The sequence below is a fragment of the Streptopelia decaocto genome (genome assembly GCF_964273445.1).
Source record: "Streptopelia decaocto genome assembly, chromosome: 7".
Taxonomy (NCBI): Eukaryota; Metazoa; Chordata; class Aves; order Columbiformes; family Columbidae; genus Streptopelia; species Streptopelia decaocto.
The window spans coordinates 68665785-68689395 of NC_138661.1; the positions used below are offsets into that span (position 1 = coordinate 68665785).

General features: G+C 61.7%; 3 protein-coding genes across 4 annotated transcripts; 2 read left to right on the forward strand and 1 right to left on the reverse strand.

Moving 5' to 3' along the window:
* Nucleotides 1-9: 9 nt before the first annotated feature.
* CNTF (ciliary neurotrophic factor) lies at nucleotides 10-1824 on the forward strand. Its single transcript, XM_082058381.1, has 2 exons — nucleotides 10-964; nucleotides 1271-1824. Exons 1-2 carry the CDS (start codon nucleotides 851-853, stop codon nucleotides 1742-1744), a joined length of 588 nt encoding a protein of 195 aa, XP_081914507.1. The 5' UTR covers nucleotides 10-850; the 3' UTR covers nucleotides 1745-1824.
* Nucleotides 1825-5458: 3634 nt separating this feature from the next.
* Nucleotides 5459-15169, forward strand: DTX4 (deltex E3 ubiquitin ligase 4). Of its 2 annotated transcripts, none has more exons than XM_082059515.1 (9): nucleotides 5459-5792; nucleotides 8992-9706; nucleotides 10622-10683; nucleotides 10832-10993; nucleotides 11132-11193; nucleotides 11516-11668; nucleotides 12376-12564; nucleotides 12922-13011; nucleotides 13400-15169. In XM_082059515.1, exons 1-9 carry the CDS (start codon nucleotides 5582-5584, stop codon nucleotides 13631-13633), a joined length of 1878 nt encoding a protein of 625 aa, XP_081915641.1. In that variant the 5' UTR covers nucleotides 5459-5581; the 3' UTR covers nucleotides 13634-15169. The 2 variants fall into 2 exon arrangements, with proteins under 2 accessions (XP_081915641.1, XP_081915642.1); XM_082059516.1 differs by having other exon boundaries at nucleotides 12376-12537.
* Nucleotides 15170-15315: 146 nt separating this feature from the next.
* On the reverse strand, nucleotides 15316-18664 carry MPEG1 (macrophage expressed 1). Its single transcript, XM_082059512.1, has one exon. It carries the CDS (start codon nucleotides 18595-18597, stop codon nucleotides 16447-16449), a length of 2151 nt encoding a protein of 716 aa, XP_081915638.1. The 5' UTR covers nucleotides 18598-18664; the 3' UTR covers nucleotides 15316-16446.
* Nucleotides 18665-23611: the final 4947 nt, after the last annotated feature.

Sequence of the window (23611 nt, forward strand, 5' to 3'; positions counted from 1 at the left end):
TTCTGCAGTAGCCACCAGGTGGCAACGGCGCCGCTGGGCTGGCCACCGGCCGGGGAGGCCCCAGCCCGCTTGGGGCAAGGCTCGGGTACTGTGATACCCAAGGGAAACTGCTTTTCAGCTCCTGTTTTTTCTCTTAATCTGGGTAATACATAACCAAAATAAACATGCTGAGGAAAAAACAAACCAACCGAAAGGGCTGTTTTTGTCTGGGTGCATGCAGCTCACCCGCGGCAGGCGGGGGGACCTGCTTCCTTGTCTGCAGCCCCTCTGGGGAAAGGGGTCGGAGCTGGGAGATCCAGCCCCGGGCAGCCGTGGGGATGAGAGGGCTGGAGGCAGCTGGGCCGGGCCTGGCTTTCTGCCGGGGTTTGGGCTGCAGCCGGTGCCGGGGCTGCAGCCCAGGGCTCCGTCCGTCCCTCGCGGGTGGGCCTGCGGCTCCGGCCCGGCCTGGGCTGCGGTGTTGAGCAATGTCGGGGCCGCTCGCCTCTTCCCAGCAGCAGCTTCCCGCACTCTGGCATGAGCTGGGGCTTGCGTCGTGCTGATCGCTGTGTGTCTGGCAGGGGGGAGTGGGTCAGAGCGGGGCTGGGAGCCCCTGGCCTCTGGGCAAGACTGTTCCGGGCAAGGCGCTCGGAGCAGTGAAGCATGGGGGAATTAGGGAAATAATCTGTTGCTGTTGATCCCAGAGGCGGGAATTTGCAGCATCGTGCCAGGCCCCAGGCGCGGAAGAGGGGGAGAGCCCGGCCAGCGGACGTGTGAGCAGAGCTCCCGGCTGGAATGCACCAGCTCAGCAGGGGATTGTCCTCCCGGGGCCGGGCAGGCGCTGCGCCCTGAGCCTGTGACGGCTGCCCAGGCCATGGCGGCCCCAGACAGCCCCTCAGCCGCCCTCCAGCGCCGTGACCTGTGCAGCCGAGGCATCCGCCTGGCTGGGAAGATGCGCTCGGACGTTGTTGACCTCCTGGACGCCTACGTGAGTTTGCCCGGGGGGCTGGGAGTGCTGGTGGGGTGGCCGCTGCTACCAGGGTCTGCGGGGCTCTGGGCAGCTGGTGCTGGAGCACAAGGGCTCTGGTGCACAGCAGAGATGAGGGATGAAACGCTGCCGGTATCTGCTCTGAGCCGATGCTTGGGCAAACCCTGAGCCCCTGGCCTTGCGCTGCCCCGAGCGTCTCCTGGCCAGTGTTGAAGCTGAACTGGGGTCCCCTGGAGCCGGTGCTGGTGGTGCGGGGAGCCCCCCGTTTCTCCTGCCAGGGCTGACCCCGGCCGCTCCCGCCCGCAGGTGGAACGTCAGGGCTTGGACGCCTCGGCCAGCGTGGCGGCAGTGGAGGGGGTGCCGGCGGCGGCAGCGGAGCGCTGGGACGAGCAGACGGGGACGCAGCGGTTGCTGGAGAACCTGGCGGCGTACCGCGCCTTCCGCGCGCTGCTGGCGCAGATGCTGGAGGAGCAGCGGGAGCAGCTGGGCGAGGCGGACGCCGCGCTGGGCCGGGCGCTGGCGGCCGTGCTGCTGCAGGTCTCGGCCTTCGCCTACCACCTCGAGGAGCTGCTGCGGCTGGAGAGCCGCGGGCCGCCCAGCGAGGAGGCGGCCGGGCCCCCCCCGGCCTCTCACCTCAGCCTCTTCGAGAGGAAGCTGCGGGGCCTGGGGGTGCTGCGGGAGCTGGCCCAGTGGGCCGTCAGGTCCACGCGGGACCTGCGGCAGCTCGCCAAGCCCAGCCCGGGCAGCAGCTCGGCCCCCAGCCCAGCTGAGAGCCTGTGAGGCGGGCGCGGGGCGGGGGGCTGGGGTTCGCTGGGCCGTGGGGGGCCCCTCGCCCATCCCTGCAGAGGGCTGCTGACAGCGACGGGGGTTGTTCAGGGGAGGGGGCGGCCGGGAGAGACAGTGTCATTAGTCCTGGGGTGCCACTCTCTGCGAGCCCTTTCCCTGTGGGGAGGCGGAGGCGTGGGCTGCGCTGTGCCCGGGGAGCGGGGGTCCCTGCGGGTGAGCCCGGGGGGGCTCGGGCTCTGCCTGCTGGGGGTTGACGTTGTCCCCCAGGGAGCAGTTTTGCCACTTACTCGCGGGCCTGGAGGCCGTAACCGTCAGCAGGCTGTGGCGCTGTGGCCTTTTCTTTGGGATTCGGTCGCTGCCCGGCTTGCCATGGCCAGGCGCTGCCTCCGGCGCACAGAAGATGCTTCGGGACTCTTGTGGTGGACACAAGGCAGGAGCAAAAGGGCAGAAGAATATCACCTAATGAAAGGAGGCTTGGGACCTGTCCCCTGGCTGCAACACAGGTCTCTTTTCTCCTGCCCTGCTCGCTTTTTCTGTGCTTTGAATTTCTGCTCTAACTGCCTGGGGCTTTTTTGAGAGGGAGGGAGTGTGGGGTTACAATCAGGAGGGGGACACATCAACCGCCTGTCCAAGGTAACAGAGAGGAGCTTGTAACTGAAGGCCATGATTCAGAAGACCCTCTGCAAGGAGGTTTGTGTCTCCAGGTGTTGTTTTGGGACTGAAGACAGCGCAGAGGGTTAAACAGCCCCAACCGCATCGCTCGCCCTGTGGAGCGGAATGCTGCGAGCTTGTGCAGCTGCCTGGGCCGTGTTTTCTTGCTGAATGGACGCGATGGCTTCTAGCTGCCGAGTGAATAAAAGGGCTGGGATATCTACTGTGGCGATGTGACTTCTTGGGGGAGGTGGGACAGTGGGGCTCAGCCTCACTGGAGAGCCTGGGCTGCCTATTCCCACCCCAGGGAAGGGTTGGTCTCAGTGGGGTTTGCAGGGGACGGGACCTGCTGGGAGGCCAGGGCAAAGGTGAAGGAGCTGGCGAGGGAGGAGGCTGAGGTGGCAGGAGGATCAGGAGGAGGTGGGGAGGGTCGCTGGAGTCGTTCCCCATGCTGGTGTGGCCCTGCGGGAGAGAAGGCAGCATGGAGGGACGCTGGCGGCACAGGGCGGGGAGGAGGCCGGGGACGCGCCTGGCTGGCCCTGCACAAAGCGGCTTTGTCCCGGCAGGCGGTGGTGGCACCAGGCGCAGCGCCTGTCCCAACACCAGTGTCTCTGTGGGCACGGGGGGCCCTGGGCGCTGCGGGAGGACGAAGCGCAACGGTGAGGCAGCGACCCCTGCGCCCACCCTGCCTGCCGCTCTGGCTGCATCAGGGCAAGCGGGGCCGCAGGGCTGGGGCTGCCCTGTGGCGTCGGGGTGAGGGCGGTTCGATGGTGCCTGTGGTTTTGTGCGTGATGCCCAAGAGGAAGAATGTGCACCTTCTTCAGTTGCTGCTTGCTGCCTAGCCTCAGCTTTGCAGGTTTGACTGGCTTATTTGAAATGTTTCTGTGTCCCTGCACTCGGGAATGACAATTTCTGGCCTTTTTTTTTTTCCAGGATTAGTCAAAGTGCGTCCCTTTCCCAGCAAGTATTTCTCTCTCCCAGTCTTGTCTGCCTTGTGCCCGTGAAGCCATCCGCTTTTCCCGTCGCGCCCCGCTGCCCAGCAGCGGCCGGGCGTTCGCAGGCACGTCCGTCTCTGAACCGAGCGACCCGCGCGGGCAGGAGCAGACCCCTCCTCCCTCACCCAGCCCCCGAGGTGACCTTCGCCTCCGGGGAGCCGGCCCCGGCGCTGGCAGCAGCCCCAGACACTCGATCCTCCGGGTCGGCTGTGGCCGTGCTGCCAGCTGAGCTTGGCCGCTGCGGAGCTGAAACAGCACAGGGGATTGAAGGTGGAGGAGGATCGTGCTCCAGGGGCTTCCACAGGCTGTGCCCAGCAGCACGAATCGCCATTTTTGCAACCTTGCTTATTCCTTCCTTGCTACCATGCCAGCAGTACTGGGCACGTCTGTTTGCAAAGCACCCGCAATGCTTTGGGCACCGCAACCAGCGTAAAACAACAAACTACAACCCAAACCTCCGTGGTCTGGCTGAGTGAGAGGTACCAGGTCCTGAGCTTTACCTGCCAGGAAGCGCCCACCGTGCAGTAGAGATGTGGCCAGGTCCAAGCCTGCTGGGTTTTAATGCTGTTTTTCAGCCGCAACCCCAAAGGGAAGCACTCGCACACTGATTTGGCGAGAGCGGGGCGCTGGCCGGCAGAGCTGCCCTGCTGCTGGCAGCCCCTTTGCACTTGCGTCGCACTTGCGTCGAGGGCAAGCTGGAAGAAGGACAGATTTGCTTGGACTTCTGCAGTTGGCCTCCTCTCTCACCACAGTGCTAGCCAGCTGGCATCACTGCCGTTAGTTCCCACCTGCTTCTTCGCCCCTTGTTTTTTCTTCTGTTCTTTCCTGTATAAAGATCTTGCTGATGGTTTCTCACGCGAGCGCTGCTGGCGGCCGCTCCGCGGGCTCGCGGCGCTGGGACACGCGTCTGTCAGGAGAGGGGCCGCACGGCTGCCGGGAGCCGGGCAGCGTCCAGCGGCAGCGCCGTGGGGCCCCGTGTCCTGGGGACGGGTCGCCCTTCGAGCCGACGTGGGCCATGGACCAGGGCACTTGCTAGTGCTGGTAAACTCGTGCGCATGGAACACAGATGCAATTTGTACAGTTCTCCCCAAAACAGGCAATGGTGGGTGTTTTGTTTAATGTCCAGGAAAACTAGTGGGTTTTGTGTCTGAACACAGGAGTGCTAAATGAGGTGAGACCTGATGGCTGCACCTGCCTGTTGGTGACATCCTGCTGTTCCGGGTGTCCCTGTGACGCTGTTCATGGGGCTCAGCAGAAGAATAAGCTCAGGATGAGCTTTTTATCGTGCTGCAGGGAAGGGCCAGCACTGTCTGCCCTGCTTCCAGGTGGCCACTGTGAAGCAGAGATGTCCGGGTGGCGCTGCCAGCGGGGCCACAGGGGGTTTGGTTGCACCAGTTCCACGTGCACAGCAAAGCCAAGGCGCGGGTACGTTGGAGGAGCTTCCTGAAGGATTTGCAGTCTCATGCCAGGCTGAAGCTGTGTGAAATCTCCCCAGGAAGCAATTCCCAGGGAGACCGAATTGCGGCGGGGACAGCTGGGGTTACAGCCCAGTGCCCGCGGGGAAACGTGGCGGTGTTGGGCTTTGGACCCATGTTTGCTGCTCAGGGCCCGCGGCCGGGGACAGCTGCAGACCAGGGGAGGGGACGCTCTCACACCGCGTGTCACTGTCTCGGCACACCGAGCGGGGTCCTGCCCCGGCGGCTCGGGGTGTGACCCCCGGACTGGTTGCCATTGCTGGGGGCTGGGGGGCACAGCGGGGTCTCCCTGCGGCGTCGGGGCTGCTGTCCCCGTTGGGGGTGTGGGGAGCACCGGGGGTCCTTGGCTGCGGGTGAACAGCGTGCACCGGGACGGGTCCCGGGGTGCCGGGTGCGGGAACACCGGGATCCGCGGGGTGCGCGCGGTCGCGCCCCCCACCCCGGGCCGGGAATGGTTTGTCCTGACCGCACTCCCCCCCCTCCCCCCCCCGACGGATGGTCCGTGCCGCCGGGCCGGGCGCGGTGACGTCAGGGGCGGGGCCGCCCCTCGCGCTCGGTGTGGGCGGGCCGCCTCCTGGCGGCGGGGCGCGGCGCTGCGCGAGGGGCGGCCCCGGCCGGCGCCGCTGGCGGACGCTGCGCCGCGCCGAGCATGCGAGTGCCGGCGGGGCGGGCTGCAGCGGCCGGCCGGAGCCGGGGCAGGCGGCGGAGCCATGCTGCTGGCCTCGGCCGTGGTGGTGTGGGAATGGCTGAACGAGCACGGGCGCTGGCGGCCCTACAGCCCGGCCGTCAGCCACCACATCGAGGCGGTGGCCCGCGGCGGCCCACGGGCGGGCGGCAGCGTCGTGCTGGGCCAGGCCGACAGCCGCCTGGCGCCCTACATCATCGACCTGCAGTCCATGCACCAGTTCCGCCAGGACACGGGTGAGTCAGCTGGACCCCTGCCCGCCGTGTGCAGCCCGGCCGGGCCTGCCCCGGGCTCCCCGGCCTGGCCTCGCCCCGCCCTGCGCCGCACAGCGCTGCCCGGTGCCGGGGCTGCCGGCCGGGCTTGCGGGGCGCTCCGTGCTCGGGAGCTGCACCGTGCTGCGCGTTCCAGCGCCGCCCGCTCTCGCTGCAGTTCGTGCTGCCCGCTCTGCAGCTGCATTGCACCGCCCGCTCCCGCCCGCGCTGCCCCGTCCCGGCCGCCGGGCTGTGCTGCCGGGCCCCGCGCTGCCTGCGCCGTCAGGTGCTTTCCTGCCTGACACGGCTCAGCTGGATTTGCTCTGTGAGGTCCCTCGTTGCGTTGCACTGGGTGGTGTGGAGTTCAGTGTGCTGCCAGGGCCGGTGTTGTGCAGCGCTGCCTGACCTGGAATTGCATTGCACGGTGTTGCACAATGCTGTGCTGCTGGGTCCCATGCTGCATTGCACTGCTGATCTGGAGCTGGCTCGTGCTGCACTGCTTTTCCCGGTCCCATATTGCATTGTGCTGCGTTGCCCTGCGTTTTGTCCCATCGCCTGCTCTGCCGTCCTGTTGCTGGCTGTGCTGCGCTGTGCTGGGTGCCGTGCCGCGTTATGCTACCCGATCCCGGATTGCATTGCCCTGTGCCCTGGTGTATCTGGATTTACCCTGCGTTGCCCGGCTCTGCCTGCCCACAGCTCTGCTCCTTGCTGCCTCGTCCCATGCCGCTGCCACCCCAGCTGTGCCGCCCAGGGCTGCCAGCCTGCGTTAGGCCGTCCCACCTGCTCCCCAGGTGCTTGCTGTACCCCGTGCCGAGCGGCCCTGCCCGTGCGTTCCTGGTCCCTTATGGAGTTGTGCTGCCCACCCTCCTCCCTGCTGCACCTCCCCGGGCTCTATTGCCTGCTACAGCCTTTTCCTTTCCCATCCCACAGTCCCTTTGGACGTGGAGCCCGTCCCCTGCAGACCCTTCCCAGGGCCCTGCCCTGCCATGCCCAGCTCCCTCTGTGCTGCCATTAGCCCCGAAGGCCTGATGCTGTATGGTGCCTGGGGGCCAAATCCTGCCCTGGGTCACAGCAGCCCACAGATGTGCCTAGGGTGGGGGCGCAAGCAGGTGGGGGGATGCTCAGGGAGGACACAGACGGGTGGGGAATCCCCAGGGCGGGGGCTTTGACAGGTAAAGGGAGGTATTTGGGGGCAGAGGGGGGCGCAACGACCGGCCGTGGGGGTCCCTAGGGTGGTGGGGCACGTGTCGTCCCGGGGGAGCTGGGCTGTGGGGCACAGGCACATGCCGGGGACAGGTTGGCACAGGGTATTTGTGCCCCCCAGCACCCCAGTGGTGGCCATAGGAAGGGGACCAGCCAACGTCTGTTGTCCCTGGGACAGGGGCTGCTGGGGGCAGTGGAGTGCCCAACACCCCGCCCTGTCCTCCCGGGGGCTGGCAGGGACCCTCCCCTGCCCGGGCTGTGGGGAAGGGAGACCTGGGCGGGCTGGGGCCAGCCTCTCAGGGCTATTGTCGCCTGGGGAGGAGGCCTGAAAGGGGGATTGTTCTGTCTCTCGCTGGGTTGCTGGGGATGTTGGTATTTTGGGTCATTAAACAGCTCTGATTTGGGGGGGTCGCGACCCTGGCAGGCCATGAATAGCTATTGTCCCTTTTCTTCCCCTGCTGAATGGGAGGCCGGCTGGCTGCGCAGGGCTGGGGGGACGGCCGCGTTCCCACACCGCTGCCTGGGGACTGCCAGATGCTGCTGCGTGCGCGCTGCCCTCCCCGCCTGGCGCCGGATTAGGATAAATCACCACCCGCTCCCCTCGGCCCCGCTTTGTGCTGCTGACGCCAGCGATTCTTCTCCCCCCCGGCACCCCTGTGCAGGACGGGGATGGGTGGCCTGGCTTGCCTGGGGTGCAGCTGCACCCCCTTCCCATAGCGGGGTGCCTGTTGTTAGTGCTAATAAGCAACTTTTCCTTTTGAACCCAGTTTTTCGTGGGAAGTGGTCCTGTGTGGGGGCTGACGGTGACGGCTGCTCCCAGTGGAGGAGGGGAGGAAAAGGGACTGAAATTCTTGCAGGCTTTGCAAGACACGTGGTGAAAAGCCGAAGAAGCAGGCTCGTTATTTCTTCTCTTCGAGCTTTCTCGTTCCTGCCACTGGCAGTGGGGCTGAGCCGTGGCGTTTCGCAGAAGGGCGCGGAGGCAGCGATGCTCAGCAGCCCATCCCACCTGTTAATCAAAAAACTCTGGGCACTAGTAGCATGCTCAGGATGCGATCCCTTGCCCAAGCCTGGCCGTGTTCAGCCTGCCCTGCTGTGCTGTGAAACATCCCAAAGAGGAGGACTTTCTCCTCATTCTAGGAGTTTCCAAAATTTGCATCCATGCTTTGAATGTGTCCTAGTCACCTGGGAGCGGTGACAAAGGAAACACCTAGGAAAAATAAGAATGCAAGCCACAAAGCCTTCGTGCTTTGCGCTCTCATCCCACTCTTAATGCTTACTTACGGGGGAGCAGGAGCTGGGCACGAGGCGCTACTCCCACTCCTGTGCTCAGCCTCGTGGGGATTTTCGCTGTGCCACGGGCTGGGTTTTTGTCGCAGCTGCAGACAGTGGGGCTGGCACAAGCCATGCCCCCGCGCGTGTGGGTGCGTGTGCGTCGCTGCTGCAGAGCTCAGACCTGCCTCCTTAAATCTTTTATTCCCCCATCCCAGTCCGTAGCTGAGAGGGAGACGGGGCCATGGTGGGCACTGCAGGAACCTGGTCCTGCCTAGCGTGTGGCTTCATGAGACTCCCGCGGCAGGTCCCGGGAGTGGGTTGGAGCAGCCGAGTTTGTGGTTCTGTGTTTCCCCATCAGGGCTGAGTGGCTGCACGGTGGGGCTGGGAGAGCAGCCGCCACCGTAAACTGATGGGGGTGAAACTGGCCCTTCCCTCACGCAGGTCACGCTGGGAGTGCACGTACAGCCCCGGCGCTCCCTCCCCCGTGGGTGTGCTGGTGGCGGGGTGGCCTGCAGGCAGCGGCCTGGGGGACCAGGGTACACCAGTCCCCTGGCAGGGCGGGGACAACAGCCAAGCCAGAGAGCTGTCCTGTTTGGTGTGGTGTCCCCGTGCTGAACGTCACCGGTGGGGCAGGTTGGGGTGGTTTTGCTCCCTACGTGCGGGTGGGTGCTGGCGCCAGGGTCTGACAGCGTCTCTCACCCTTCCCCAGGCACTATCCGTCCTGTCCGGCGCAGCTACTACGACCCATCGTCAGCGCCAGGCAAGGGTGTCGTGTGGGAGTGGGAGAATGACAGCGGGTCCTGGACGCCGTACGACATGGACGTGGGCATTACCATCCAGCGCGCCTACGAGAAGCAGCACCCGTGGGTGGACCTGAGCGCCATTGGCTTCTGCTACGTGATTGACTTTGCCACCATGGGCCAGATCAACCGGCAGACCCAGCGCAAGCGCCGTGTCCGCCGCCGCCTCGACATGGTCTACCCGCTGGTGTCGGGCACCCTGCCCAAGTCGCAGTCCTGGCCAGCAAGCCCTGGGGCAGCGGCAGCCCCCCTGGCCCCCACCTGCACCTGTCCCCAGTGCCTCCTGGTCATGAGCGTCAAAGCCACCGTGTCAGCCACCGGCCCTGGCACCGCCACCCTGCAGCCCCGCAAAGCCCCCCCTGCGCCACCCGCTGCCCTCAAAGCCCCCGCACCGGCCGCAGGGGCCAAGGCGCCCGACAGCGTGGCAGTGGCGCGTGGCTCACTGAAGCCGCCCGCAGCCCAGGGTGCCCGGCGGCAGGCGGCCAGCGCGCCGGCCCTGGGCTCTGCCGCCAGCCCCCCCGGCACAGGCAGCAGCAAGGCGGCGCACCCTGGCCTCGGCACCCTGAACCGCAGCCACCTCCAGCGTCTGGCCATCGCCCAGTCACGGGTGCTCATCGCCTCTGGGTGAGTCCCACCGTGTGGGAGCGAGAGGGCAGCTGCGGGGAGAACAGGGGCAGTGTGGTATTTTTATATATATAGATATATATATAGATATATCTTTTTTTAAATCAGTTAATTTTATTTTCCCCTCCCCAGGGCACAGGGACTGCAGCCCTGTGGACCCTCCCCACTGCAGGGGTGCTGTCACCCCTGAGCCTGGTGGGAGATGAACCTCAGCGGTCCCCAGCCTCCCGCAGGTGGAGGTCTCTGTGGGGCCCCTCGCCTTCCCCGCGAGTTCCCCAGGATGGGAGTGGGGACAGGGTGGCTTGTGCATCTCAATGAGTAGGCTGAGGCTGCTCTTTCTCTTGGTGGCAGGGCATGGGTGGGGGACGGTGAAAGGCCTGAAGAAAAGCCATTCAGGCCCCTTGAAAAGGGGTCCCTCCAGACCCCCACCCTCCCAAGACACATTTTTTGAAATGGGTGGGCATTTAATGAGCCTGTTTCTCCCCTTTGTCTGGCTCCGCCATCAACCTTCTGTTGCAGCCTGGCCCCTTTCCTCTCCCTCTCCTTTCTCCCCCTTCCCTGCGCTCCTGACGCGCTGGGAAACTTTCCCATGGAAGAGAGCCTCAAGGGGCGGGGGTGGAAAGAGCTGCGGCAGCGGCCGAAGGAGAACAGAGAAAAATAAACAACAGACAGGCTCAGGGAGTGGTGACAAAAAGGGGCCATGAATGGAAACACAGGCAGGGTTTCTAAAGAGTGAGAGAAAAGGCAGCAGTGGGGCAAGGGGGGCAGGTTGCCCCGTCGGGAGAGTCTCTGTTTCCAGCCAGAGCCCGTGCAGTTGCTCAGGCAACCGTTGTCCAGCCCCCACTGGCCCCGGGGGCTGCAGGGAAGTGGGTGCCTGTCGCTGGCCCTGACGTGGTCTCTGCTGGCTCCTTGCAGGGTCCCCACTGTGCCCGTGAAGAACCTCACCGGCTCCAGCCCTGTCAACCCAGCACTGGCAGGTGAGGATGGGGCTGCAGTGGGGCACCCGACGCCCGCAGCTGCTGGCCTCCTGGGGGGAACCCGCTCCAGCGGGGTGGTTTTCGGGGGAACATCTTGGGTTTGGGGTGATGCTTGTTCCTCAGTGTCATTTCTAACCCCCTCATCCAGGGATCACCGGGATCCTGATGAGCGCAGCTGGGCTGCCAGTCTGCCTGACACGTCCCCCCAAGCTGGTGCTGCATCCCCCGCCCGTCAGCAAAAGCGAGATCCAGTCCATCCCTGGTATCTCCCACACCTGTCGCAAGACCACCAAGAAACAGGCCAAGAAGGGTGAGAGGCCCTTGACCCCTGTTCCTGTTTGCCCTTCCCTAACTGGTTCACCTGTCCCCCGTGTCCCCTCCCACTGCCCCCAGCAGTGCGTGTCCCCCGTGCTGCCCTCCGTCCCCTCTGACTCCTGCTCTCCCTCAGGTAAAACCCCGGAGGAGGTACTGAAAAAATACCTGCAGAAGGTGCGGCATCCGCCAGATGAGGTGAGAGCAGCAGGGGTTGTGCTGGGGTGTCGCCGGGGCGCTTTGCTCTGGGAAGAGGGACTGGGGACATGGGTGATGCCCCTGTGCCACACAGAGGTCTCCCACCACCCCCGTGGCTCTGCCCTGTCCCCGTCCGCCTCCAAAGAGGGGCTGCATGCTGCATGTACGTGTTGGCCAGGCCCTGCGGTGGCCTGGGGTGACAGCACAGCACCAGGGATGGGTGCTGGTCCCTGGGCACGAGCGGGGCAGCTCATCAGCCCTGTGTCCTCGGCGAGGCTCCGGCTGCATCCACCCATCTGACCCTCTCCTTCCTCCTGCGCAGGACTGTACCATCTGCATGGAGCGCCTCTCTGCCCCCTCCGGCTACAAGGGACCCCAGCCGGCCGTCAAGCCTGACCTGGTGGGGAAGCTGGTGAAATGTGGCCACATCTTCCACCTCCACTGCCTGGTCGCCATGTACAACAACGGCAACAAGGTGCAAGGCTGCAGCCCGGAGGGCGCCCAAGCTCCTGGCCCACTGACCCGTGCTGAGCCCCACCTGTCCTCGGTGGGATGGTGCTCGAGTCCTGCTGCCCGCAGGGCTCTGACCCCCCGCCCTGGCGGGGAGTTCTGTTTTTAGCAGCAGCAAGCACTTTGGGACTGCTAAATCAGAAAGTAGGATTGTGTGGGTGTTTTTTCCCCCACTATGCCCAGCTTTATGTCCTTGTTTTCTTCCCCAGGGCCAGTGGCACTGAACTTTGATCCGTGCCTGTCTGAGCAGAGCTCCCTGGCGTCTGGTGCCGGGCAGAGCTTTTCCAGCCACAGGTGGGCTTTCCTGAGCCCCCTGCAAGTGGCCCTTGTGCTCGGCATTCCCAGGAAAATGCGTTTCACATGGTTTGGGGTTTTTAAATGTTTATTATCCTTCCCTCTTTGAAAAAAACAAACAAAAACTAACAAACCCAAAACAGAGGTGGGGAAGGTAGGAAGGACCGTAAAATGATGAGGAAGAGAATGCAGACCTCAGGTTTTTGGTTGAAGTTGGGTCACTGTAGCAAATTCTCCCAGCCCTATTCCCTGAGCGTGTTGGAAATCACTGTTTTCATGATGAAAATGTCACTTGGTGCTGCTCAGGGACAAAGTGTCCGGTCTGGCTCAGTGCTGGGGGATACCAGTTTCATTATGTTCCCGTCTTTTCCTGCTCAGGATGGGAGCCTGCAGTGTCCCACCTGCAAAACCATCTATGGGGTGAAGACGGGGACGCAGCCGCCAGGAAAGATGGAGTATCACCTCATCCCTCACGCGCTGCCGGGCCACTCTGACTGCAAAACCATCCGCATCATCTACAACATCCCGCCAGGAGTGCAGGTGCGGCCCGGCCCTACGCACAGCGGGGTACGTGGGTGGTCCCTTGTGGGGCTGGTGGCCCTTGTCACTGCTCCGTCACCCCTGGGTCATGCTGCAGCTCATGCCTTGCCTCACGGCTCTGGGTTCAACGGTGTCTCAGGAGCTCTGCGACCATGACCATAACGATGTTGTGGGAAGTCCCAGCTACCTCTGCGTTCAAGTGCTGACCCAGTCTGCCTGGTGGCCAGGGGACCGTGGTGTTGAGGGCCACCGTGCTGGAGGGCGGCTGCCCAGCACAGCAGCGAGCAGCTCTGCATCCGCTGAGGCTGGGGGGTTACCTTGTGCCCAGAGCATCATTCCGAGCTCTGAAAGGGTTTTGTTCCTCTCCCACTCCACACACTGCAGGGACCAGAGCATCCGAATCCTGGGAAGAGCTTCACTGCCCGCGGCTTCCCCCGGCACTGCTACCTGCCAGACAGCGAGAAGGGCAGAAAGGTGAGGGGCTCACACAGGCAGCTCGAGCTGGCCAGGGCATGCTCAAGGGCATAGTGAGGTGGGGAGGGAGCGAGCAGCTATTTGGAGCATGGGGAAAAGCAGATGGGGCTTATGCAGGCAGATGCTGGGTGGAGGTTTTGCCTGTAGCCCATCCAGCGTACTCTCTAGATGCCCAGTGATGTTCCCATGTGCCGGGGGGAGCTTTGCAGCGTGGTCCCGCTATTTGGTGATGGTTGGGCTGGGATCCCAAGCTCCCTGGTAGGGCTTGGCTGTGGGTTGCCAGTGTTGCTGGGGCACACCAGGGTGCTCAGGCGTGCAGAAATGAGCAGAAATGGCTGCGTCACCCACGCATTTACCTTCTTGCCTGTCCCACCTCTCCCCTTGACAGGTACTGAAGTTGCTGCTGGTAGCCTGGGACCGGCGTTTGATCTTTGCAATCGGGACCTCCAGCACCACAGGTGAGTCAGACACAGTGATCTGGAATGAGATCCACCACAAGACAGAGTTTGGCTCCAACCTCACTGGCCACGGCTACCCTGACATCAACTACCTGGACAATGTCCTGGCTGAGCTGGCGGCCCAGGGCATCACAGAGGAGAGCCTGACGCAGGAGAAGGACTGAGACCGCGGCAGGGAGGGAAGGGGTGCCCGTGCGCCCCCACAAGCATGAAGCTGCTGGAGAAACCCATCTCGGGGCTTTGCGGGGGCCACCTGGAGCACCCTGCTCCTGGTGGCACCCACCCAGGGGAGTAGCCCCAGGCTGGCTGGGAACATGGGAGAAGGTCCTTTTGGCCGTCCCCTTCCCGCCCACGAGGAGGGAGCTGAGCCGCACCGAGCCACGGGACTCTGTGCTGGTCTGGCTGTCCGGTCCCCACTGCCGCCATGCTGAGGGCTTTGGGGTGCCAGGCTCCCCCACTTCCTCGTCCGTCGGACACCTCTGGCACCCACCTGGTGCTGGGACGTGGCCTGGGTGAAAGGGCGGCCATGGGAGTCCCCCTCACTCTGCCTCGTCCCTCAGCCGTCTGTTTGTTCGTTTGTCCTGTCCGGTACCTCCCCACTGGTCTCCTGTGTCCACAGAGGCTGAGGGGGGCCAAATCTGCCTCAGCTGTCCCCCAGCCCCGTGCCCCCTTCTCCTCTTGGCTGTGTCTGAGCTGTGCCCTGCAGGATCCCCTTGTCTGGGCTGCCCCCCGCACCGTGCACTGGGGAGGGAGGGGGGGAGGCACATTTCCTGGCCTGGCTCCCACCCCACACTAGTGGGTTCCTTGAACTGTTTGTATGGGGGTGTCCCCGTGTTGAATTTTTATATACCTCGTGTTTTGGGGTTTGTCGTATATATGTACTTATAGTTGGTGGCGTTTTGGGAGGGGTGCTGGGGGAACGTCATGCTGTGGCCAGCCAGGGGGCTGAGCCCAGTGGCACTTGGGGGGGATGGGGTGGGGGCAGCACCACTCCCCCACGTCCGGGACCCCCACCCCGAAGGCAGTTAGTGCCCCACAGTGGGGCTGTCGCCAGTGGGTCCTGGTGGGACCAGGCACAGTGTGCGTGGGAGCTGCTGCCCTTCCCGCTGGGTCCCGGCACCACCTCACAGGTCCCGGGGGGGGCAGATAGCTGGCGGTGCGTTGGCAGTTTTGGGCTGTGGCCGGGGGGTTGGCGTGGGGAGTGTGGGTGTTGGGGGTGGGGGGGGGTTGCATGGGGTTCACACTGCCAACCCCTGGGGACTTTATAGGGCCTCTCAGAGCCACCTGTGATGCAGTGCTGGGGGGTACCATGGCTTTGGCGACTGTCCCGGAGGTGCTCTCCCCATTCATGGGGACTGGCTGTGCTCATGCCCCGGACCTGCAACACCCCCAGGGTTGGGGAGCGGAGTGGGGGCAGCAGCCGCCGCTGCCCAGGCTGTCTCCAGCCCTGCACCGCTGCTGCCAGGGGCTCGGGGCCTCCCAGCCTGTCTTGTTGCATTCCCCTCCTGGTTTTCCTGCGCCCCAGGGGACTCTGGTTGGGAGGGGTGCCCGTACCCATCCTGCTGTGCGTGGTTCTGTTGTCATCACCGTTTTTCCTCTCTGTGGCCGGGGGGGGTGTGTCACCCTCAGCTGCCCACCCCATGGAGCCGGTGGGGGGGGGTCAATAAAGCGGACGGCAAGGGATGCTCGCTGTCCCTGCACGGCCTGGCCTCTCTGTTGTCTTCTGTCCGTCGTCTGTGTGGCCAGGTGAGCGAGGGGGCACCGTGGGGAGGGCCAGGCACCCCTCATCTCCCCAGTGCTCCTTTGCCTGGGTCTGACCCCAGACGTCCTTAGCATGGAATGTTATCTTCTACCTCAAGGGAGGAAACCTCTTTCCCCAGGAAAACCCCTTTTTGGGCAGCTCTGCAGCGCTGCGATTTCTCCTCCACCCAAGCCCCAGGTCTTCCCCACCACAGAAAAGCCCTGGCTGGAGCTATGCAAAACCCTCCTGTGATCTAGGGGAGGAAACGGGGTTCCCCATCCTCCCCGGGTGCTGGCCCAATGGCTCTTAACATGACTCAGTCTTTTCACCACATGACTTATTTTTCTGTTTTAATGCCACGTTGCCTGCACAGTTAGTTGCTGGCTGAAATAAAGCTGACCGGTGCCTCTCTGCATGCGTGTGTATATCTATCCCGATAGATATACATGGAGATGGGTTGCCCCCTGTTTGCGGCGGGCAGGAATCGGCGGGTGACTCGCGAAGCGTTGCCAATGCGTGTGTGCCGGCCCTGGTGCCGGCAGCAGCCGGGGGGCTCTGCACCGGGGGTGGGGGCTGTTCCCAGAGCTGGCTGCGGCGCACTCCCTGGCCCAAGCAAGGTTTTTACAGGCAGCAAGTCTCTGCTGGGCGTGAACCGGGGCCCTGCCGGTGCTCTCGTGTGCCGGCGGAGGGGAGGGGGCTGCACAGCTTCCCCGGTGTTTTGAGTGCAGCCTGGGGCGATGAGGATGACTGTGATCAGGGTTTCCTTCTTGTATGGCCCAGTGTCCCCAGTGACCTGCTGAAGGGCCATGGGTCCCCTTTTTTTGGTTTTGGGGTGGGGTCACAGCTGGGACATGACTTGCAGTGGAAACTCGGTTATCTCTGAAGGGGCAGAGCCCTGGGCCTGGTTGCAGCGGGGAATGCAGCCGCAGAGGTGCCGGGGTCATGATGACGGGCTGACCCTGAGAGGCGGCCGCCACACTCAGCGGGGAGGGATGTCTGAAGGGCCCTGGAGCCTCCCAGGGGCTCAAGGCTGGAGCTTGGGGGTCTGGCGGAGGGTGAGAGCTTGTGTCGCTCTGTGGAGGGGTGAACGTGGGACCTCTGTGCGGACAGGGTCCCTCGGCCCAAGGTGGCTGGTGGCATGGCACAGCTTTGACCCCGGGAAGGAGGGTGGGCAGGGGGGTTTGCTGGGGTTTGGGGCACAAGGCAACACCTGGGAGCTATGGGGCAGGATGACGCTTATGCCATCAGCCCCTCTGTCTCTTGCTGGTACCCCTCACCCACGCTCAGCACAGTGCTGTCCTCGGGGCTCGCGGATGCCTGGCTGTCCCCTTTGCCCATTGTGCTGTACCCCCTTGCCCTGTACCTCCGGCGGCTGTACCAGACTGTTGCCAGGATGGTGGCCAGCCCTGCCAGAACTGCGGCGGTCACGCCAGCCACTTCGCCCCCTGTCAGCCCCTGGCCCTTCACCATCTCTGCCGCGTGATGCATCTCCTCTGGCTGGGCCAGCCGCCACGCCTGGCTCTGCCCGTCCCGGACCCAGGCGCTGTCCCCGTCCCCGCTGCTCACCAGCACCGTGTCGATGGCCGGCAGGTTGCTGGGGGGTCGGGTGAAGGGCGGCAGGCGTGCGGGCGGCAGCGAGCCCCCTGTGAAGATGCCAGCCTGGACACAGTACTGCACCTGGCAGCTATCGCTGATGAGCGCCAAGTGCTGGCTGAAGCCTGGGGGGCAGCTCTTGGCCTGGGGGTCTTTGGCAGTGCCCCGGTGCCGCCCCACCAAGGGGTTCCCTGCCTGGCAGCTGAAGAAGCCCCCGAAAGGCACCGCATACTGGCCACCGACCTCGTAGTCCTGGCTCACGCACACCCTGAGCTCGTCAAAGAGCCTCAGTGGGAGGTACCCCGAGGGGCAGGACTGGGCACCGGTGATGGCGTTGGCACTGTGGGTGCTGAACAGCCCTCCAAAGAGGTATCCTGAGTCTGGGTCCACCAGCCCGCTCGTAGCACACCAGTAGGCACTGAATTGCACCCGGGAGAGCCAAAAGACGTCCCGGCACTCACGGTGGCAGAAGATGCCCAGGATGCACTTGTTGTGGCACTCAAGGTGGCTGTGGCCTTCCTCCCGCTCCTGCACGCCCAGCAGCACCGGTGTGTAGGCGGTGGGGCAAGAGAAAGCCCCAGTGAGGGGGTTCCTCTGCTCTAGTGCCTGGCACAACGTGCTGGTGTCAGGGCCAGCCAGCCCAGCACACTCCTGGAAGACTCCCCCAAAGGTGAAGTTGGTCATGGTGCCCTTGCAGGAGCCATCGTCGGCATTGGCGTGAAAGTTGAAGTTGGATGAAGTGGCGTCTGTGCAGCCCGGGTAGGTGTTGAAGGTGTAGTAGCGGCGGATTGCCATTTCCACTCGCCTGGCCAGCTTCTTCACCGTGGGGGTGGGCAGCTCTGGCAGGGTGCCGGGGTTGATGAAGAAGTAAAGGGGCAGCCCTGAGCGGTCAAGAGCCACCAGCTGGTTTCTGATCCCCTCCTGCCAGCTCTTGAGGGTGATGCCTGGGTAGAAGGGGGCCCCGCCAACGCTCTCTACCCTGGAGTTGGTGCGATTACCCAGATACTGCCTGGTGAAGCCGGAGCTGCTGTTCAGGGACTCCTGGTTTTTCACGCTGATGATGCTGTGGAAGACCACGCCAGCCGAGGTGGTGACAGCATTCCGTGTGGCCCAGCTGTCCTTCAGGAAGCTTGCCTTGATCTGATCCTCTTGCACCAAGCTGGCTCCGGCATCCACGGAGGTGATGGTATGGGTGCCGTAGTTAAGCACCAGCACCTCTGCCAGAAAATCGGCCATCCGCGTCTGGTTGTTCTCCAGGTGGCTGGCAATAGTCAGCAGCTGCTTCTTGAAGCCCTTGTCCAGGACTGCTGCGGGGTCGACCTTGGCAGTGTAAACCACGTTCCTGACTTGCACTCGGGTGGTGACAGCGCGGTCTTTCACTTGGTGGGTCTTGGTCCGGTGGAAGTCATAGGAGAACTTGCCATTGATGGAGGAGAAGAGGGACAGCTCCAGGTTGATGGAGGCGGAGGTGAGGCTTTGGTAATCTTTCCAGGACTCGATGATCTCAGAGTTCATGTCCAGGTTGCTCTGCTTGCGAGGGATAGTGAAGACCTCATCAGGGATGATGTAAGATCCATCTTCTGTGGTCTTGCACAGTGAGTAGCCCAGGTTGATGACTCTGCCCATATCCACATTCCTGAGGTTGTCCCAGCCGCCCCCCGGCAGGACTTCCAGAGTTGGGAGGTTCAGGGCCTTCTTGCAGTCCGGAGAGCCCGCAGAGGAGGGCAGCTCAGCCCCTCTTGCCCAAGCCCCTGACACCCAGGCGAGCAGGACCCCCCACAGCACCCGGCCCATGTTGACCCGGTGCAGGGACCTCACCAGACGTCCGAGCGGTGAGGCTGGAGCTGGGAAATGAGCTGGCTGGGGTGCAGCTGCAGGGTGGTTCCTCCTTCTGGGGGCTGAATTAACAAAAGGGAAAGGAGAAGTGAGAACTGATGAATGTGAGAAAACACGGACTGCCACCGAGACAAGCGGGTGGGGAGCAGAAAGCAGAGGTGCCTGCCTGTTGCCTCCCTGTTGAGAGGGTTCCTTCTCCCCATGAAAGCTGCTCTGCTGGGGATGGGACAGAGAAATCTCACCCTCAGCTCTCCACTGTGCCCAGGGAATGTCGCTGTGTGAACCTCCCTCAGCTAGTGCATGGGTGGCTCCCCAGGTGAATCCTCTGTGCCCCTGGGTGACTCTGGCTCCTGCCTGCCACGCAAGGGACCTGTCCCCAGCCCCGCAGCCTTGGGGTTCCACTTACACGATGGGGTGAGATCTGGCCCTGGTCCCACAGGCTTTGCTGTTGACCCCAAGGCTTTCCTTTGTGGCGGAGGTGAGGAGGAGAAGCGGTGCCCTGTGGTTTCAGTGTGGGGGACAGTGCAATGCTGTGTCCCTTCTCTCTTGGGGAGGAGGCTGCCCGAGACACTTGGGCAGGTACTAGTGGGTTTGGAAGTTCCCCCATGGGGGGCAGCCCGTGGCACAGGTGTCCCCCATGCAGCACCATCTGCATTAGGGACCTCCACAGCCTCCTCTAGCCCATCACTGTCCTTCCCCCAGCCGAGAAAGCGCCTCCTGCTCAGGATCGGTGGTTCTGGTGGCACCGAGCCTAGGGATGCTGGTGTGCGGCTGGACCCACGTTCAGTGGCACAGGGCAGCTGCTGTGTGTTTTGGGGAATAAACCATTAAAGCAGCTTCTGCTGTGAAAGCTGTGACTCTTTCCATATGAATGGGATCACTTCCCCTATTTTTGCTGGTTAGTTCCTCTTCCCAGGATGGTTCTGGCAGATGAGAAGGCTGAAGTGAGAGCTGCGATGGAGGGGGGATGACTATAGATATGCGTGTGTGATTTTGCCAGGGTAATGTAATGCTGGGAGTGGGGGGGAAAGGATGACCTGGAATTTTTAGGGCTCTGTAAACCATCTTGACAGGGCCAGCTCATTCACCAGCACAGCGAGGAGCCCAGGGGGGCCCTGGGGACAGTTACACTGCACCACTGGGACCGGCGGTGGCCACCACACGCTCAGAGACGGCAAGGCTGGGCGGGAGGAGTAAGCGCATCCTGCCTGACCTCTGCGCACCCGAAGCCAGCTTTGGTCATTCCTGTTCCCTGCCTCATCTGATGCTGGCCGGTGCTTTGAGTTGCTCTTCAATTAATATCATTTAAACCCACTGTTTTTTTCCTCTTTCTGTCCCATGTTGCTTGTGCAACCTCTGTCACCGAAGGTGTAGAAAACAGTCTTTAATGTGGTTCTCCTTACGTCTGTCCGGCTCTCCCTCCGTCCTGCTCCCTGACTCTGTTTTCTTGCTGCATCTCTCTGCAGGCTCTTCATCCCGATTGTTTTCCTCCACCTCTCTCACCTTTTCTTTGGACCTTTCTCTCTCAGATCCTCAGTCTTCTCCCTTGTCTTACGTTTCTCTTTGTAGCCCTCTCTCTTGCTCCCCATCACTTCATTAAATATTAGTGGGGAGCGGGCGCGGGCGGGGCCGGGGCGGGCGGGGCCGGGGCGGGCGCGGGCGGGGCCGGGGCGGGCGCATGCGTGACCCCCGCAGGGCGGCGGGCCGGCCGCGCCGTGCGGTGCCGCGCCGTGCGGTGCCGCGCCGTGCGGTGCCGCTCCGAGCGGGGCGCAGCCGCGCCGGGCGTTGCGGGCCCGTGGGCGCGATGTACGGCGGTGCTGGCTCCCACCATTTCGCTGTGGTCGCCCTTTCTTCCACCAGGAAAGAACCATGGAAGGATTTTTCTACCCTGAAAACGGAGGCGGGGGAGTCCCGAGGGCTCTGCCCGTACGAGGTGCGTCTGCCGTGCGTGTCTGCGCTTCTCCTGAGGTACTTGTAGAGCGGACTGTAAGAATGCACTGACTCCCCTTCTATGTCTTTAATACGAAATGTTTTATCACAAATACTAGACATAAGGTCTGCTCCGGAGCGGGGTACGCCAGCGCACAGCTCACCTCCCTCCGTTTATTTTCTCTTCCTGAAAGCGTAATCTTCTGTTTCTGTGGGCTTACTGTTAAATGATACAGTGGAAATGATTCTGTACTAAAAGAGGGAAGGAGGTGTTTGTAAGAGCTCAGGTGTCCGGCAGAAACAGCTGTTTAATGACAAATGCTTTGTTCTTTTTCAGCCAACAGGTTTTTAAAATAGCTTAGAACAGTACTCAGAAAGCTGACTGAGATACGGGCACCTGGGCAGATCGGTTTTGTTCTGCGCATTTGCCAGGTGTTCCCAAGAAGCACTTTCAGCCTCGTAACTGGCGGCAGTGAGTCCTGGTGTGGTTTGGGTGAGTTATTGTTTCAATAATGACTTTTTTCTCTTAACGTACAGTGTGTAGTTCTGACTTCAGTTGGCAAGTAGTCTTCCAGAACGGCAGTGTTCCTCATTCCAAGAAGCTGCGTTTTATGAACCTGCCCTCCGAGTGGATCTTCCCAGGTGATGTAATGGGCAGTGGCCTCATCAGCAACAGGACCGTTCATTTTCTTTGAAACAACCAACCCAAGTCCATTTCCTTCCAGAGAGCCCAGCACAGCAGGCCTGGCAAAGGTCGGTGGCACCGCTGGGCTTTGGGTTCCCGGTTGTGACAGTCGAGCTGTCACAGACACGTGTTCCCCTGTGTGCTGCGGCGCAGCCAAAAGCGTTAGCGAGTCTGATGCTCCTTTTTCACAGCCTTATGCTGTACTGCAGGAATGGGGATATTTATTTATCTTTAAGTAAACCCATGTCTTCTATTTCACTGATTTTCCTATCATCAATGAAACTTTAAACAAAAAAATGGTCTAATTTACATGTTGAGTTCCATAGTTAAAAGAGTAATTGCTGAGTAGGCGCAGCATATAATTAGGTGTACTTAAGCAGATGGGTATTTGTTCTAGACGCTTACAAAGACAGGCAACTGGAGGCTATGAGTGTTTTCCCGATATTTGGCAGAGATGCTCTGGCGTACTTTATTTGTCTGGTTCCATGGCGCGTGTCCCCGGCGGGTCAGGGCTGCGCCTCTCGCTGGGCCCGTGCGGCCACGTGTCGCTGCTCATCGTGTCACACGCCACGTGGGAATCGGTATCTCTGTCTAAATACATCATTGTAATAATATGATTGTAATAATGTGCCAGCAGCTGCAAGTCTAAAAAGATATTTGTGTCCAAAGAAAAGGCTAAACAGGTGCATAAGTATAAATAGATATTCTAGGTAATGTGTTGATATATAAGCGTAAACAGATATTCTGTATAAGTTTAAGCATATATATACGTGTAAATACGTACGCAAGTGTGTAGATGTCTAAGTAGATATATATTACAGTGGAAATAGATGATACATATGAAACAAAGATATTCCCTAAATACATATGTATGTGTAAAAAGAGACATAAGAGTCAATGTCAGTGATGTATAAGGTTTTTAAAATGCAAAGAAATCCTGTTTATAGAAAGGATTAAGAAACTCATCCTCCCCTGGAAATGTCTCTGGCGGGTGCACTCGACGCCCCAGCCAAAGCAGCGGCGGTTCAGGCTCCGCAGAGGGAAGGGCCTGAGCTGCCCGGGGAGCAGAACGGCCCCTGCGCCCCGTCCGCGGTGGGAGCGGGGCTGCTGTGGTCTGTGTGCCAGCCAAGCGCTTTATTCCATGGCTGCGGCAGCCGGGAGCTGCTGCGAGCTCTCTGAGTGACTGTGTGTGGTGGGTTTTACTGCTCACAGGTCACTGGATGAGCCCAATTTAGTTTTCATGTATCACAGTATCACAGTATGTTTGGGATTGGAAGGGACCTCAGAAGCTCATCCAGTGCAATCCCCCCATGGAGCAGGAACACCCAGATGAGGTTACACAGGAAGGTGTCCAGGCGGGTTGGAATGTCTGCAGAGAAGGAGACTCCACAACCCCCCTGGGCAGCCTGGGCCAGGCTCTGCCACCCGCACTGAGAAGTTTCTTCTCAAATTTAAGTGGAACCTCTTGTGTTCCAGCTTGATCCCATTACCCCTTGTCCTATCATTGTTTGCCACTGAGAAGAGCCTGACTCCATCCTCGTGGCACTCACCCTTTATATATTTATAAACATTAATAAGGTCACCCCTCAGTCTCCTCTTGTCCAGCTCCAGAGCCCCAGCTCCCTCAGCCTTTCCTCACACGGGAGATGCTCCACTCCCTCCAGCATCTTGGTGGCTGCGCTGGACTCTCTCCAGCAGTTCCCTGTCCTGCTGGAACTGAGGGGCCACAGCTGGACACAAGATTCCAGGTGTGGTCTCCCCAGGGCAGAGCAGAGGGGCAGGAGAACCTCTCTGACCTACTGACCACCCCCTTCTAACCCACCCCAGGTCCCATTGGCTTCCTGGCCACAAGGGCCCAGTGCTGGCTCATGGTCACCCTGCTGTCCCCAGGACCCCCAGGTCCCTTTCCCCTACACTGCTCTCTAATATGTAATTTCCCAACCTACTGGAACCTGGGGTTGTTCCTGCCCAGATGCAGGACTCTACACTTTCCCTTGTTAAATTTCATCAGGTTATTCCCCGCCCAGCTCTCCAGCCTGTCCAGGTCTCTGATGGCAGCACAGCTTCCAGTGTCAGCCACTCCTCCCAGCTTGGTGTCATCAGCAAACTTGCTGACAGTCACTCTATTCCCTTGGCCAAATCGTTAATGAATATATTGAATAATAATGGCCCAGCACTGACCCCTGAGGCGCTGCACTAGATACTAGATAGGGACAGGGATTGATACGGGATCGGTACATCAGGGACAGGGATTGATACGGGATCGGTACATCAGGGACAGAGGTACGCGATGTTTCAAATGCAAACCTGAGTTTGTATTAAATGTCTCTTCGCATCTTAAAGAGAGTCTGTGCCTCA